Source organism: Peromyscus californicus, unplaced genomic scaffold (genome assembly GCF_007827085.1).
Source record: "Peromyscus californicus insignis strain IS unplaced genomic scaffold, ASM782708v3 Scaffold_11__1_contigs__length_118956290, whole genome shotgun sequence".
NCBI classification, from domain to species: domain Eukaryota; kingdom Metazoa; phylum Chordata; class Mammalia; order Rodentia; family Cricetidae; genus Peromyscus; species Peromyscus californicus.
In genome coordinates this window covers 60,152,198-60,167,076 of record NW_026294402.1, presented here as the reverse complement: position 1 = coordinate 60,167,076, position 14,879 = coordinate 60,152,198, and the positions used below count along the sequence as shown (strand labels likewise).

Genomic DNA, 14,879 nt, shown 5'->3' with positions numbered 1-14,879 from the left:
GCTCAGCATTAAGAGCAAGCATTTGCTCCTCTTCCAGAGGACCTGGCTTGATTCCCAGCATGTATACCCACTTTCACATGGTGACTCTCAACTGTCTGTAATCCCAGTTCCCAGTTCCAAGGGATCTGAGGTCCTCTTCTGGCATCCAATGGCAATGCATTTGTGGGATGCACTTACATATGTGCAGGCAAAACACGAGTGGGGGGCATTGATTGGGCTTAGCCACAAGCTTGGACAGAGGCACACTTGAGGATCCTGGCCTGATGCTCCACTTTGTTCTCTCTCTTCATCTTGCCTGCCCCGCCCTTTTGAGCTGATGAACTCTTGTCCCCAGCTGAATAACCTTGGACAAGTCACATGAAGCCACCAGACCTCATTCAGAACACCTTATGGAATTTGTCCCAATACTGTTAATAGGTGTTTCTATTGACCCCATTTTTAAAAATTTTTAAAAGCTTATTTATTTTATATGCATTGGCGTCTCACCTGCATGTATGTCTGTGTGAGGGTGTTGATCCCCTAGATCTGAAGTTACAGACAGTTGTGAGCTGCCATGTGGATGCTGGAAATTGAACCCAGGTCCTCTGGAAGAGCAGTCAGTGCTCTTAACCCATTTTAAAGATGAGGAAACAGAGCCGAGGTACATGCTTTGTATGTGGGAACAACTTGGTATGGTGCCAGTTAAATGGGATGTCTTTACAAGCGGGTCTGGCAAAGCCCAGCATGCAGTGGGAATTCAGTTATATGGTTAGTATTGTCACTGTTTCTTTAAAAAAAAAAAAAAGTAACTGAGTCTCTGTGGAAATGGGATGCATGCCACAGTGTGACTACAGAGGTCAAAGGACAACTTTGTGGAGTGGGTTTTCTCCTTCCAGCTTTATGTAGGTTCCAGGTTGAACCTAGGCCAATCAGGTTTGTAGGAAAGAACTTTTACCTGCTGGACCATCGCTGGCCCTTGTCATTAGTCTCTTAATAGAAGTGAATGACCACACAGGTGTCCAGATGTCCTCTGGGCCAGGCGGCCATCCAAGCCTGCGGGCCATATCACATGAGCCATCCTATCTTTAGCCAGGAAGGTATTTATATCCCCTAGGGAAGTTTTTTTTTTCCTCCCCGCCCCGGGGTAGCCCCAGAGTCAGTGGCCCCAGGCAAATCTAGGCCCCCCCAGCGGCGGCAGCAGCCTCCGCCCCTCTGGCTCAGGATGCCACCAGGTCCCGACATCCCGGTGCAGGTGTGGGTGGACGGCCAACTCTTCCAGGCCGAGCAGTCGCTGCTGGTGGAGCACTGCGGCTTCTTCCGTGGGCTTTTCCGCTCCGGCATGCGGGAGGCGCGCGCGGCCGAGGTGCGTCTGGGTGCGCTGAGCGCCGCGGGCTTCGGCACGGCGCTGCGGGTGCTGCGCGGAGAGCGGCCGGCGCTGGCCGCAGACGACGAGCTGCTGCAGGCGGTGGAGTGCGCCGCGTTCCTGCAGGCGCCCGCGCTCGCGCGGTTCCTGGAGCACAGCGTCACGTCGGACAACTGCTCGCTGCTGTGCGACGCGGCCGCCGCCTTCGGCCTGCGCGACGTGCTCCACAGCGCTGCGCTCTTCATCCGTGACGGCGCGCACGAGCTGGTGGCGGAATTGGAGCTGCCCGAGGCCCGTGCCTACGTGGCAGCGCTGCGACCTAGCACCTACGTGGCCGTGAGCACGCACACGCCCGCGCCCGGCTTCCTGGAGGATGCATCGCGCACCATGTGCTACCTGGACGAGGAGGAGGACGCGTGGCGCACGCTGGCCGCACTGCCCTTGGAGGCCAGCACGCTGCTGGCAGGCGTGGCCACTCTGGGCAACAAGCTGTACATCGTGGGTGGTGTGTGCGGAGCCAGCAAGGAGGTAGTGGAGCTGAGCTTCTGTTACGACCCGGAAGGAGGCACCTGGTGCGAATTCCCCAGCCCACACCAGCCGCGCTATGATTTGGCGCTGGCCGGCTTTGAAGGCCGCCTCTATGCCATTGGTGGCGAATTCCAGAAGACGCCCATGAGCTCCGTGGAGTGCTACGATCCCGCCACAGACTGCTGGAGCTTCGTGGCGGACTTGCCGCAGCCAGCTACAGGGGTTCCCTGTGCCCACGCGCGTGGCCGCCTCTTCGTGTGCCTGTGGAGGCCGGCAGATATCACTGCCGTTGTTGAGTACGTGGTGCAGATGGACAAGTGGGTGCCGGTGGCTGAACTGTGTCGTTCGCAGAGCTACGGCCACTTTATGGTGGCCCATCGTGACAGTCTCTATGTGGTGCGTAATGGACCTTCTGATGATTTCCTGCACTGTGCCATCGATTGCCTCAACCTGGTCACGGGCCAGTGGACGTCGCTACCTGGCCAGTTTGTCAACAGCAAGGGAGCACTCTTCACATCCGTGGTGCGTGGGGACACCGTCTATACTGTCAACCGTGTATCCACGTTGGTCTATGCCATTGAAGATGGCACCTGGCGGCTGCTCAGGGAGAAGGCTGGATTTCCTCGCCCTGGCTCCTTACAGACCTTTCTCCTGCGGCTGCCCCCTGGCACTACTGGGCCTGTGGCCACCGCGTTGCCAGAGTTGTGAGCTCAGAATGACTTCAGATTCGTGAACCTGGATTGAGGAGCTCTTGGAAACTCCTTTTTCCCTGTTGGGACACTCAGGTCTCTGCTTTCTGGTGGTGTGGATATCCAAGAAGCCCTGAGCACCGCAGATGGCTGGGTCCTCAAATCACTTGGGCTCTGCTGAGAGCTGGTGGGTCACAGCCTCAGGGAAAGGGGTGGGGTTACTATTCAGACTATCTAAGCTTGTAGGTGAGCTGTGGTGAGAAGTGGATGAAGTGCTATTAACCAAACTGCTAATTAGCAGATACAAAGTGTCAACACAATGCTGGGCCTAGTTGTCAGTCTGGGTACAGAAAACTTGGAGACTAGTCTAGGATACTTGGTCTTAATAGAAGTCTCAGGATGACAAAAAAAGGTTTACACATAATTTGCCTCCATCCTCAAACTAAAAGCAACATGTTAATTAAAAAAAAGTTAAAAGCAAACCCACACTGCGATAAAAAGAATACCAAAGCAGTCAGCACGGAGAAGGGGAGATAAAGTCCAGGAAATAGGCATATATATATATATATATGGCATAGAGCAGACAGGATACAGTCTGGAGAAGCGGAGTCGGACCAGAGAGTCTAAGCCCTCCAAGAGGAAACAGGGGCAAGACTGGACCAGACAGGGTCTCTGTGAGCTCCAGACTTTACAGGAGATCAGCTGAAGCCGGAGGCATTTAGGCTGTGAGTGAGGCTGGACTGACTTGTAGCAGACAAAACTCTGTTGAGCCTGGAGCAAGCCCGTGGGAGGAAGCGAGGATTCCCTACAGTAGCTCTGGGGACTGGAATGGAAAGGAAGCACCCAGGTGTAATTCCTTTACCTATCTTTTTTTGTGATCACTATGAGACAGTAGATTGTCAACCTCCTGACCGGGTTACTTACGGTGTAAGGAGCCTAGTCCTGCCGATCTGGGCGCATTCCTTCCTGGATAAGCCAGAGGCTCCATCTCTCCCCTAATCTCTGCTGTGACCACTCCCTGGCCCTGTAATGCCTTTCCTGTTCCTCCTTCTTAGCTCTGTTCCCACCTCCTTTCAGCAGGATTGGCTGATCTAGCTCCTGTTTTCCGTCCTGGCTGCCTGCATCCCTCATTGATCTCTGTGACATTCTGTGTTGTATGCGCAGCCCCACCTGAATGCAGATGATAAAAGCAGAAGTCCCATGCTCCTAACTGAGCTGGGCACTTCCTTGCCTGCAGAATAAAATGATGTCTTACAAGAATCACTAGTTAGAGGTCTGCCACTGAAATGTGTTGTTAAACAACTCCAGTCTTAAAAGCAATACCCAGAGCTGGGTGGTGATGATGCCTGCCTTTAATCTCAGGACCAGAGCCAGAGGCTGGAGGGTCTCTGAATTCTAGGCTAGTCTGGTCTACAGAGTGTGTTCCAGGACAGCAAGAAAAGGGTTTTCTGAGAAACCCTATCTTGAAACAACAATAACAACAAAAAGCGATACCCAGACTCAGCTTCTGTTACAGATGCCTGCTTCAGCCCTCCAGCCTGGCCATGTGCCCGGCAGACTTCCTTCAGTGGTCCTGTATCATACGTCTCCATCCTCCAGGACCCAAGCCATACAAAACCCCAGCTTCAGAAGTAGAGAACACAGCGTTAGTCTGGTACTTCCTGGGCATGGAGCCTGGTGTCAGGCTGTCACTTGCTACCTCTACTCCTGACCTGTGTCCTAACCCTGAAATAAGCTGCCTTCAGGAGTGTGAAATCTTCTAGCCTTTGTGATAGTCTAGTCTATGACTCACAAGAATAAACCCTGACATTCGTATCCTGTGAATTCTAGGCAAACTCTTTTTACATTCATTTCTTCCACAGTCCCTCACTTGTGGTTGTATAACAGTGAATAGACACACACACACTTTTATCATCAGTCAATGACTTACTCAGCTCACTAATGGGGGAACTAGAAGAATGTGAAGCTGGTTGGAAAAATCATCTGAGAGACAGAGATTTGTATATTGAATTGGCAAAGATGTGCAGAAGTAAGTTTGCTAGGTCAGAGATGATGCTGGTTCATGTCTTGGGGGCAATAAAACCATCATTTTAATAATTGTGTCCTGGAAAAGAATCTTTTCATCTTCGCATGTGCGCATGCACAGACTTGTGCACACCCACAGGCTAGCACAGGACTTAATGATGTCTGGGGCCATGCAATGATAAGTCATTAAAATAGAAATACATAGCCCTTCATAATTAAGTCAGTCCACTGTTCAGCCCTGATCCAGAGTGATGCTGTAAGGACCCATGGTCCTCCATTGCCTCTAATTCCAGGTGATGAACATTTTCCCTAGCATCCAGAGCACTGACTCTTGTGACGTTAAGGTCTGTCAGCTCATGGGCTCTTCCTCAATGAACTCTAGGTTTGGCTCCGACAGGCCTGCTGTCCTGGGTCTTTGCACTTTGTCTATTCTCACCCAGAGTGGCACCTTCTTTTAGAGCTGTCTTTTATGTATAGTAATGAGCATACAGCATTCACACAGTTTTCCCAAAGTTGACTTATTTAAGCATTTGAGAATTTTAAGCAGTAGCCAGGCCTGGTGGCACACGCCTTTGATCCCAGCACAAGGGAGGCAGAGGCAGGGGGATCTCTGATTTGGAGGCCAAACTGGCTTACATAGCAAGTTCCCAGACAGCCAAAACAACATAGAGAGACACTGCCTATAAATAAATAAATAAATAAATAAATAAATAAATAAGTTCATTTCTTCCACAGTCCCTCACTTGTGGTTGTATAACAGTGAAGACACACACACACACACACACACACACACACACACACACCACTTTTATCATCAGTGACAGCCCGACACCAGGCTCCATGCCCAGGAAGTACCATACTAACGTTGTGTTCTCTACTTCTGAAGCCAGGGTTTTGTTTGGGCAGTGGTGGCGCATGCCTTTAATCCCAGCTCAGGATTAAATCCCAATCTCGTGAGTTCAAGGCCAGCCTGGTCTACAAAGTGAGTTCCAGGAAAGGCGCAAAGCTACACAGAGAAACCCTGTCTCGAAAAACAAATAAATAAATAAATAAATAAATAAACAACAAACACAAAGGAAAAAAAAGAATTTGAAGCAAAACTAAGGAGCTAGCCCAGTTGTTAACGTGCTTGCTTTGCCAGTGGGAGGACATGAATTTAATCTCAAGAGCCTATGTTTACAAATAAAAAATAATAAATAAATAAAAAATAAAACTTCAAGTCGGGTGGTGGTGGCACACACCTTTAACCTCATCACTCGGGAGGCAGAGGCAGGCGGATCTCTGTGAGTTCGAGGCCAACCTAGGCTACAGAGTGAGTTCCAAGAAAGGCGCAAAGCTACACAGAGAAACCCTGCCTTGAAAAAAAAATTAAAACTCCAGCCAGCAACAAAGAAAGGTAATGAGGGGATTACAGAGACAGTTCAGCTGGTAAAATGTTGCTCTGGAAGCACAAAGACTTGAGTTTGACTCCAGCATCCACCTTAAAAGGCTGGGTGTGGAGGCATAGGCTGGCAATCCAGCACTGGTGAGGCAGAGATGTTGAAGTCCCTGGAGCTCCCTGGCCAATGAGGGACTCTTTCTCAGGAAGGAAAAAAAAAAAGGAAGATGGACAGCATCTGAGGAATAACAACTGTCGTTCGGTTTATAGGCATATGCATGTACATGAACACATTGCAGGCAAGCACACATAAGCAAACACTCACACAGACATACTTATGCACACATACATACACACATGTGCACACAGACACACTGTGGTGGTTTGAATAAGAATGGCTCCCATAGGCTCATGTATTTGAATGTTTAGTCATCAGGGAGTGGCACTGCTTGAGAAGGATTAGGAGGTGTGGCCTTGTTGGAGTGGGTGTGGCCTTGTTGGAGTGGGTGTGGCCTTGTTGGAGTGGGTGTGGCCTTGTTGGAGTGGGTGTGGCCTTATTGGAGGGAATGTGTTCCTTGGGTTTAGCTTTGAGGTTTCAAACGCCTAAGCCAGGCCCAGTGGCTCTTTCTCTCTCTTCCTGCCGCCTGTGGATCCAGATGTAGAACTTTCAGCTACTTCTCCAGCATGTCTGCCTATGTGCCACCATGCTCCTGCCATGACAATAGTGGATTAAACCTCTGAAACTTTAAGCAAGCTCCAATGAAATGCTTTCTTTTATAAGGGTTGCCATGGTCATGTGTCTACTCACAGCAATAGAACACTGACTAAGACACACACACACACAGACACACACACACACACACACACACACACCAAAATGTCCTCTCCAAGAGGACCTCTCCACTGTTGAACTCTCTCTCCAGCCCTCTGCAGCATTTAGCACCTTCCTCTCCGCTGTGGTTTCACCTGTTTCTTAGCTTTTTCTCCCCTGCTAAAATTCGAAATCCAAGAGAGCAGCAATCTCCCCACTCATGGTGCTAGGGACTGAGCCCAGGGCTTCCAGCATGCTAGACAAGCACCTTACCAGTGGGCTGTGCTCCCAGCCCAAGGGCAGAGACTTTTGTTTGTGTTGTTCACTGATGTATCACTAGTACCAGGAGCAGTGTCTACAACACAGCAAGGATGCGTGCCATCTGTTAGATGAATGAGTAGTGTTCAGTGGATGTCTGCTGACAGAAAGAACAAAAGGATGAGTCAATAGAGCAACTGGGAGAAAAACCCCTGGGGGGTACCTAGCAAGCCTCAGACTTCAGAGGGGTGGGGAAAGTTTCTGTCCAGGCAGTGAGGGCTGGGGGGTAGAGGGGTAGGGGGCAGAGCAGACTTCATGAGGAAAGGGTGACCTATACACCCTGGGTAGAGTGGGATCCGGGAATAGCAGCCACCCTGTCTTTCTTCCAGGGATGGAGGAGGCTGTGGTTGGAAAAGCTAATCACCCAGTGAAGGATTGCTCCTCTTGGCCATGGAGTACACACAGGACCGGTCTGTTTATTTTCCTCTGGCCCCAAGCAGCTGGGCCTCTTTTTCATCCTAATTGCTTTGTTCAAGCTGCTGTCACTCCTCAGGAGCAGCAGCAAATGAACTGTGCTGGTGTGAGACCCAGCTGTCAGGAGACAAGCTCCCTCTGGGTGTGGGGATCATGACACAGGACCGCAGTGGAGAGGTCTCATGGCAGCACTGTCCTCTGCAGCCTCGGCTGTCAGGAAGTATGGAGCCTTCCCTCCGGCATCTCAGCAGCTAAGAAAGGGAACAGAGGAGCTGGGGAGAGTTCAGTCGTTAGTGTTTGCCCGGTAAGCACAAGGGACCTGAGTTCACTTCCTAATAACTACATTAAAAAGTTGCTGAGCCTACCTGTAATCCCAGCGCTTGGAAGGCCGAAGCAGGAGGATCAGGACTTCAAAACCAGCCTCAGCTACATAGTGAGTCTGAGGCAACCTGGGCTACCAAAAAAAACAAACAACAAAAGCTGAGCTTGTAATCCAAGTGCTGAGGAGGGAGAGGTGGTCTCGGGGGCTACCTGGTCTGCAGGCTTCATTTGATTGACAAGCCCCAGGTCCCTGTGAGAGACCTGGTCTCAAAAACAAAGTAGACAGTTCAAGAGAAGTTATACCCATGGTTGACCTCTGGCATGCGCACGCGCGCGCACACACACACACACACACGCGCGCGCGCGCACACACACACACACGCGCACACACACACACAGAGGTAAATGGCTTTTGGTAGGATTGCAGAATCAAGGCACTGTGAGAGGGGGTTTCACAGGGCTCATTCTACAGAGGGACAGCCTTGCTTGCCTGCCACCCGGCTGCTTTTAGTGTCAAATGTTGACTCCAACTGTTTTTTGTTTTTGTTTGTTTGTTTGGTTGGTTGGTTGGTTTTTCCAAACACGATTTCTCTTTGTAGCCCTGGCTGCTCTGGAACTCACTCTGTAGACGAGGCTGGCCTTGAACTCACAGAGATCTGCCTGCCTCTGCCTCCCAAGTGCTGGGATTAAAGGTGTGCACCACCACTGCCTGGCCTGTTTTGTTGTTTGTTTGTTTGTTTTTAAGACTCAGTCTCACTGTGTAGTCCTAACTGGCCTAGACCTCACTATATGGACCAGTCTGGCCTTGAATTCCATTATATCTACATGCATCTGCCTCCAGAGTACTGGGATGAAAGTTGTGCATGCTGCCATGCATGACTATTTTTTTTAGCATTTTAATTCATTTTTATTTGGGTAATTGTTTTGCCTGCTTGTATGTTTGTGCATCATGTGTGTGCCTGGTGCCCACAGAAGAGGGCATCAGATCCCCTGGAACTGGAGCTATGACCCGCCATGTGGGTGCTGGGAACTGAACCCAGGTTTCTGAAGAGCACAGTGCATCTCTCCAACCCTAGCTTGATTTTTTTTTAAAGATTTATGTTTATTTATGAGAGAGAGGTATGCCTCTGGGGGTTTTTGTTGTTGTTGTTGTTTTGAAAAAGGGTCTCATGTAGCCCAGGCTGGCCTTGGACTTGCTAAGTAGCCAAGGCTGATCTTAGACTTGCTAAGTAGCCAAGGCTGACCTTGGACTTGCTTAGTAGCAAGGGCTGACCTTGAATTTCTGAATTTCTCGTCCTCCACTCCAACCAGTATTGAGATTGCAGGTGTGTGTCCCCCAACTCATCTTATTGAGATGAGATCCTATGTTGTCCAGGCTGGCTGGCCTTGGATTTCCAGACTCGGGGATCCTCCAGCCTCAGCCTCCCAAGCACTAAGACTACAGGCATGTACCCACACCCCAGTTCTAAACCTGGTTTCTGTATAAGAGCAGGATGGAGATGTGGATGACAGGAAGGCTTATGCAGTCATCCTGCAGGCTCCACAGAGCACCTGGGCTCTGAGGCTAGAGATGAAGGCGGAGCCTGCGCATGCAGGCTGGAGAACATGGCTTCTATTTTGCAGGAAATGGGAGCTGCAGCTTGTTTTTAAGGCAGTGAAAGTGACAAGCAGAGATGTATGACAACCCTTGAGGCGTCTGTTTGGGTCACATTACTGGGCCCCTGAGACTTGGGAGGCTTGGATCTTTCAGCAGAGGGAGCCAGAAAGTGTGGGTGAGTCAAGGCCTTGGCCCCCAGCTCCCTCCTCCAGCAGCTTTGTACCAACTTTTCCCCCACTGCTCTGAACGTCAGCTCCTGTCAGGTGGCTATTTCCAAGTAGTCCTTTCAGGCCTCCGGTTGGAGTGCCCACCTGCACCTACAGGTGTAGGGGTGGAGAGAGAGCCCTGTCACTGCCTCACTCTGCCCCTGGAGTGACCCTTCCCCCTTTGTCAACAGACTTCGTCCTCAGGTTTCCTCTAATGACCCAGTTTGAGTGTGCCATCTTTCCTGGCGAGAGCCTGCTGGCTATGTGCCTGTATCCTCTGGGCCTCAGCGACCCGGGCACCAGTCACCCAGCACAGTAAAGCGTGGGCACAGTAAAGCATATTGGCAAGTGTCCATCTCAAAGCTTGGACTGATCACACAGTGATGGGAATCAGAGACATGCCTTCCCGGTAGGGGTGGTGTCTCCGTGACCGGAAGCTGGACTATTGCCTCCCCAAACCACTTTGAGGAGGAAAAAAACTGACCTTTCAAACCCCTCTCAGGCGAGGAACAAGCAGATGTGAGAGCTCCTGGCCACGCCCTCTAGGTAAGGGATCCAGCAGCCCATAGCTCCAGATTCTAGGTTAGTCCTGGCTCTCTCCTCTTGGTGGGTCTGAAGGTAGCTAAGTTTAACTAAGGAGTTCTTCAGGTCCCAGAGGGAGAGCTCTGGAGGCCCTTGTTGTGGGCTAGGAAGTGCCACCCATGCTAGTGTGTATATTTGCGATGGGGTCAGGGAGGGGGCTGAGTGTAGGCTCACAGGGGAGAGAGCATGCAGAGTGATAGGAATGCTCCAGCCACTAGCTCAGGCTTTTCGGATTCAAATCCATTTCTAGGGCCTTCTGATTGGGTGCTCTTGGACAGCTGTTCAGCTTCTGAACATCAGGTGGGCATCTGGTAGTGGGCACAATAACAATGCCTAAACTCAAAGGGCTGGAAGGAACGCAGAACTTCAAACAGTGGCTGGCTCCTGTCAGTGGACCAGAAGGCTCTCTACCTCAAGGAAGGGCTGTGCATTGTCTCTGGCAGTCTTTGACAGTGGCAAAGTGGGAGCCATGAAGAGGGGCTCTTGGCCTGGGAAGCATCTGTCATGATTCCTCCTGCCAGGGCATCGGCTGCAGAACACAAACCCAGATCCCTCTCCATTATAGGGACCTGGGACAATGCTCCTCCAGACAGGAATCCTCTCTGCTGGGTTGTGCAGTCGACTTTCCCTGCTTCAGGTCTCACTGAAAACCCAGATACCAAGAACATACTGTCCCTGTGACCTGTCCCTGAGGGCCCCGTATCCCTGAGGAGCTCAAAGTATTTCCCTCAGCATCAGCCTCTTACCCAGAAACCACTTCCCCACCTCCCCACCCCTACTAAAAAACAACTCGTGCGTGTGTGTGTGTGTGTGTGTGTGTGTGTGTGTGTGTGTGTGTAAAAACAACTCTGAACTGTCCCCAGGTTGTCTCCTCAGTCACTTGCCCCTGCACAGTAGGAATTAGGGTCACACAGCAAAGGGACAAAGGTGGACGCTTCCTGGACCAGCAGCACGCATCTCTCTCCACAGAGCTTAGCCTACTGTGTCACAGAGCTGTGTGGTGTGCTTCTGACCGCTCCGGGAAGACCAAGGCCCCTCTCTGCTTAACCCTGCTGCCACCGAGAAGCTTCCAAGAGGAGTGTGGCACTGGGACTGCCAGTGAGCTCCGGTCTCAAGGCCTTCTGAAGATGAACGCTGGGACCCTCCCAGAATCCAGGGTCTCTTCTTTACCCCGGTCCTCCAGTCCCTGAGGGATGGCCACCAAGGACTAAGCCTGGCTGCCTGGTTCCCTAATGTGCCTAACTGAGAGTAGCATCCTAAATCCCCAGCGCTTTCCTTGTTTTTAAGGGAAGCCAGTTCCTTTTAGTATGGGCCACTTCTGCAGGGGCGGCGGCTTTCATGAGTCTGTCCTCCCCCTCCCTCCTTCTCCTTCCCTTCTCCCTCCCTCCCTTCTTGCCTTATTCTTCACCCAGAAAATCCTTTCGTGCCCCCTCTAACCATGAACTGTGCCAGGGTGAAGGATGGAGACAGCCAGGTTTGGCTTCTGTCCCTGAGGCCTTGCAGTGGGATGAAGGAGGCAGCTGCTTAGTGGTCACAGGACCTTGAGGGTCAGTTCCCTGGTAATGACAGTGCCTCGGCTGGGACCCAGTCAAGCCTGTCTCTGGGTCTCCGTCAGGCAGGATGTACTCAGCCTCTATGTGTGTCTTCCCACCACACCCAGCAGGGAGCGTGGCTGTGTGCAGCAGAAGGACCCTCGGCTAGTTAAAGAGCGCAGGATCAGACTGGAAGGCCTTGGCTTCCCCAGAGCTCCCTGGGACGGGGAAGGGCGGGCACTCAGTGGCACAGGCTCTGTAGCAGGAACAGATCTCCAAGGCCAGGACCAGAAGGGGGGCTCTCAAGGATCCAATGGCACATGTCAGAGTGAGCTGGCCCTGAGCAGTGACATGTGTCCATTCCTGGTCAAGGGAGGACAGGGCACCTTGACAATGCACGAAGATGGCTTGCGGGGGAGGGGGGCTGCTCCCCCAAACACTTGGGAGTTACCTAAGCACAGAGCTTAAGTTCTTGGAACTGCCTGGCTACTGAGGGAATGTGGAAACTGGCTAAGCCATCCCCTGGGGCCTGTCCTGGGCCCCAGCTCCCCAGCACCCTAGCACCCTGGCTTCTAATTTTGTACCATCTGGAACCCAGTTAATGTCTCTGTTCAACCTGGAAACATTTTCTTAACGACAAAATAAATCAAATCATAGGTTAAAAATCTCTTGAGCAGAGAAGCAGCAGATGACGTTGTGTGGGCACTTGCCCAGAGGACACAGTACTTGCATCTCCTGAGTGGGTGGCCTTATAAGGGCAGGTTTAGGAGGAGAGTGGGCAGGAGGGAGGGCCACCAGCAGTGGCAGGAGCCTTGGAGGCTGGGGTGGGTGCCCCAACTGGGCAGGGTATGGAACCAGCAGGCATTCTTGGCCAGGGCCCAGTTCTGTCGGGGGAGCTGGCCCAGTGAAGCCCCAGCAATCCCTGCTGGGCCCCTTCATTGCTGCCATTATCAGCCCGGGCTATGACCCATGTCATGCCTGCCCCCACAAGCCAGCCCAACTCTGGCAGCTCACTGAAGGACAGAGACCATTTCCTGCTTTTTCATCTGCTTTCTCCCTGACCTGTGCCCGGCTGGTATGCTAGGCAATAAAGATACGTATGGTGGGAGAATTGGTGAATGTATTAAAAAAATAAAAGCAAGCAAGTAAACAAACAACCAAACCCAGGGTCTCATATAGCCTAGGCTGGCCTCAAACTCTAGATGTAACTAAGAATGAATGACCTTGAACTTCTGATTCTCTTGCCTTTACCTCCTAAGTGCTGGCATTGCCAGTGTAAAACCCCACTCCTGGTTTATGTGGTGCTGGAGTTTGGATCCAAGGTCTTGTGCATGCTAGGTGAGCATTCAACCAACCGAGCCACACCCTAGCCATATCCCCAGAACCAAATTGGTTGCTCTTTGGTGGCAGTTTTGGCACATGACCTGTGCAGCAGCTCCTGGAACACAAGGCGGAGCCCCCCCCCTCCCCAGGCACCAATGCAGAGCTGAGGAGAAGCAACATGGGGCGCCTGGGGTGGGGCTGCTGGTGAGAAGAGCTGAGGCAGCAGTGTTTTGCCTTGCACAGGCCACCCTTGTCCCCAGAGTGAAAGCACATGTACCCCAAACTTCCTTCAGGTAGTGCCTCTAGCAGGATTTCATTTCCCGAGGTGAGAGGGAGGAAGATGTAGAGGGAGAGAGGAGGAGGAAAGAGGAAGAGGGGGTGGGACACACACACACACCCACCCACCCACACACACACACACACACACACACACACACACACACACACTCACACACTGGGTGTCGGGGGAGAGATTGAGAGACTATGCTGAGAGATTCCTGGGTGCCTGTGCTCCTGTGACATCCGCATACATAAGAGCAAAGGTCTGGCCCCTGGGGTCTGAAGGAGAGGTGAGTGCGCCAGAGTTACCTGCACTGAGGGTGAAGCTCTGGGATCCTCCCTAGCCTTCATGAGGAAAGACTTCCCTGAGAGCCCTGAAGATCTTCCTTACGGTAGGTCTCAAGGTCAAGGGTGAAGAGCTGGGATATGCCCTTCCTTTGGCCAGCTTCCACTGTGCCGAAGACCCCACCATAGCCTAAGATAAGCAAAGAGTCCCGTGTCCTCTGTGGAGCCCAGCAAAGACTTCTCTGACAACAGGTAGACAGGACGACGGGCCGCGGGACAGACGTGGGCCTAGGGAGTGTGGAAGGAAAGGGCTGATAGAGGGGGAGAGTTCTGGAAGAGATCTGGGACCCCTGAGTTCTCCACTCCAACCAACTAAGATCTAGGGTGTGTCTCCCTCCACTGTCCCCTGCTCGGAAAGGTCAAGGCTGCGAGGAGGCGATGGCAGCACCTTGGCCAGCACTCCTCCAGAGACAGCTGCAGGAGGCGGGCTCACACTGACGCCAGAGCAGCAAGGCTCCTCCAGACGGAGCTGTGCCAGCGAGGTCCGGCCTTAGGAGGGCCTGGCCTACCTGCACATCAGCCAGTGGAACTAGGAACTCAGGGCCACACAGACATCTGCCTTGCTATCATTCCGTTCTGAAACAGGAATGTCCCCAGGTATAATATAAGCACAGATTGTTACCGTCAATCACAGATTACTGCCCCCATGAGGCAGGCTGGATAATGATCCTCCAAAGAGGTTCTCTCCTAACTCCTAGAACCTGTGAACTGCATTCCCATGTGAAAAGGGCTTTGCAGAGAGATTAGACTGGGTGCTGTGTCTCAGGCGGATCATCCTGGATTAGTCTGGTGGGCCCAGAGTAATCACCCGGGTGCTTCAGAGGAAGTGGCCAAGGGTGAGCTAAACAGAAGACATTCTGCACAGTTCCCTGGGGACACAATGAGCTTGAAAGCTCAGCCTGAAGTGGTTTCTAAGATAACTGTCCCATCAGACCAGGGGTCTTCCTTCTTCACCCCACTGGCATGTGTCTCTTGGGGACTTGGTGGGACCAGAAGAGAGGACAGCACCTGAGAGGACAAGAATGGCAAGAAGCAAGGCTGGATTTGGGGCAGGCTTGGCTTTGCCTGGGGCTTGGACTCCCCATCCTCTTGGCCTCCCCTGTAGGGGTCATCTTATCCAGAGCCCCACTTCAGGTGGCCTGTGTCTGTCATCTGCTGATATCTCAGGAGCCACCTGACCCTTCCTATT

At 52.1% G+C, this 14,879-nt stretch overlaps 1 protein-coding gene across 1 annotated transcript; it reads left to right on the top strand.

The window, feature by feature from the left end:
• The first annotated feature begins 1,201 nt into the window (after window positions 1-1,201).
• Window positions 1,202-4,647, top strand: Kbtbd13 (kelch repeat and BTB domain containing 13). Its single transcript, XM_052729264.1, has one exon. The coding sequence runs from the start codon at window positions 1,202-1,204 to the stop codon at window positions 2,576-2,578; it is 1,377 nt and encodes a 458-aa protein (XP_052585224.1). The 3' UTR covers window positions 2,579-4,647.
• Window positions 4,648-14,879: the final 10,232 nt, after the last annotated feature.

What these genes read in the sequence shown, in the direction of transcription:
- Kbtbd13 (XM_052729264.1), top strand. Translation starts at nt 1,202, where the DNA reads ATGCCACCAGGTCCCGACATCCCGGTGCAGGTGTGGGTGGACGGCCAA.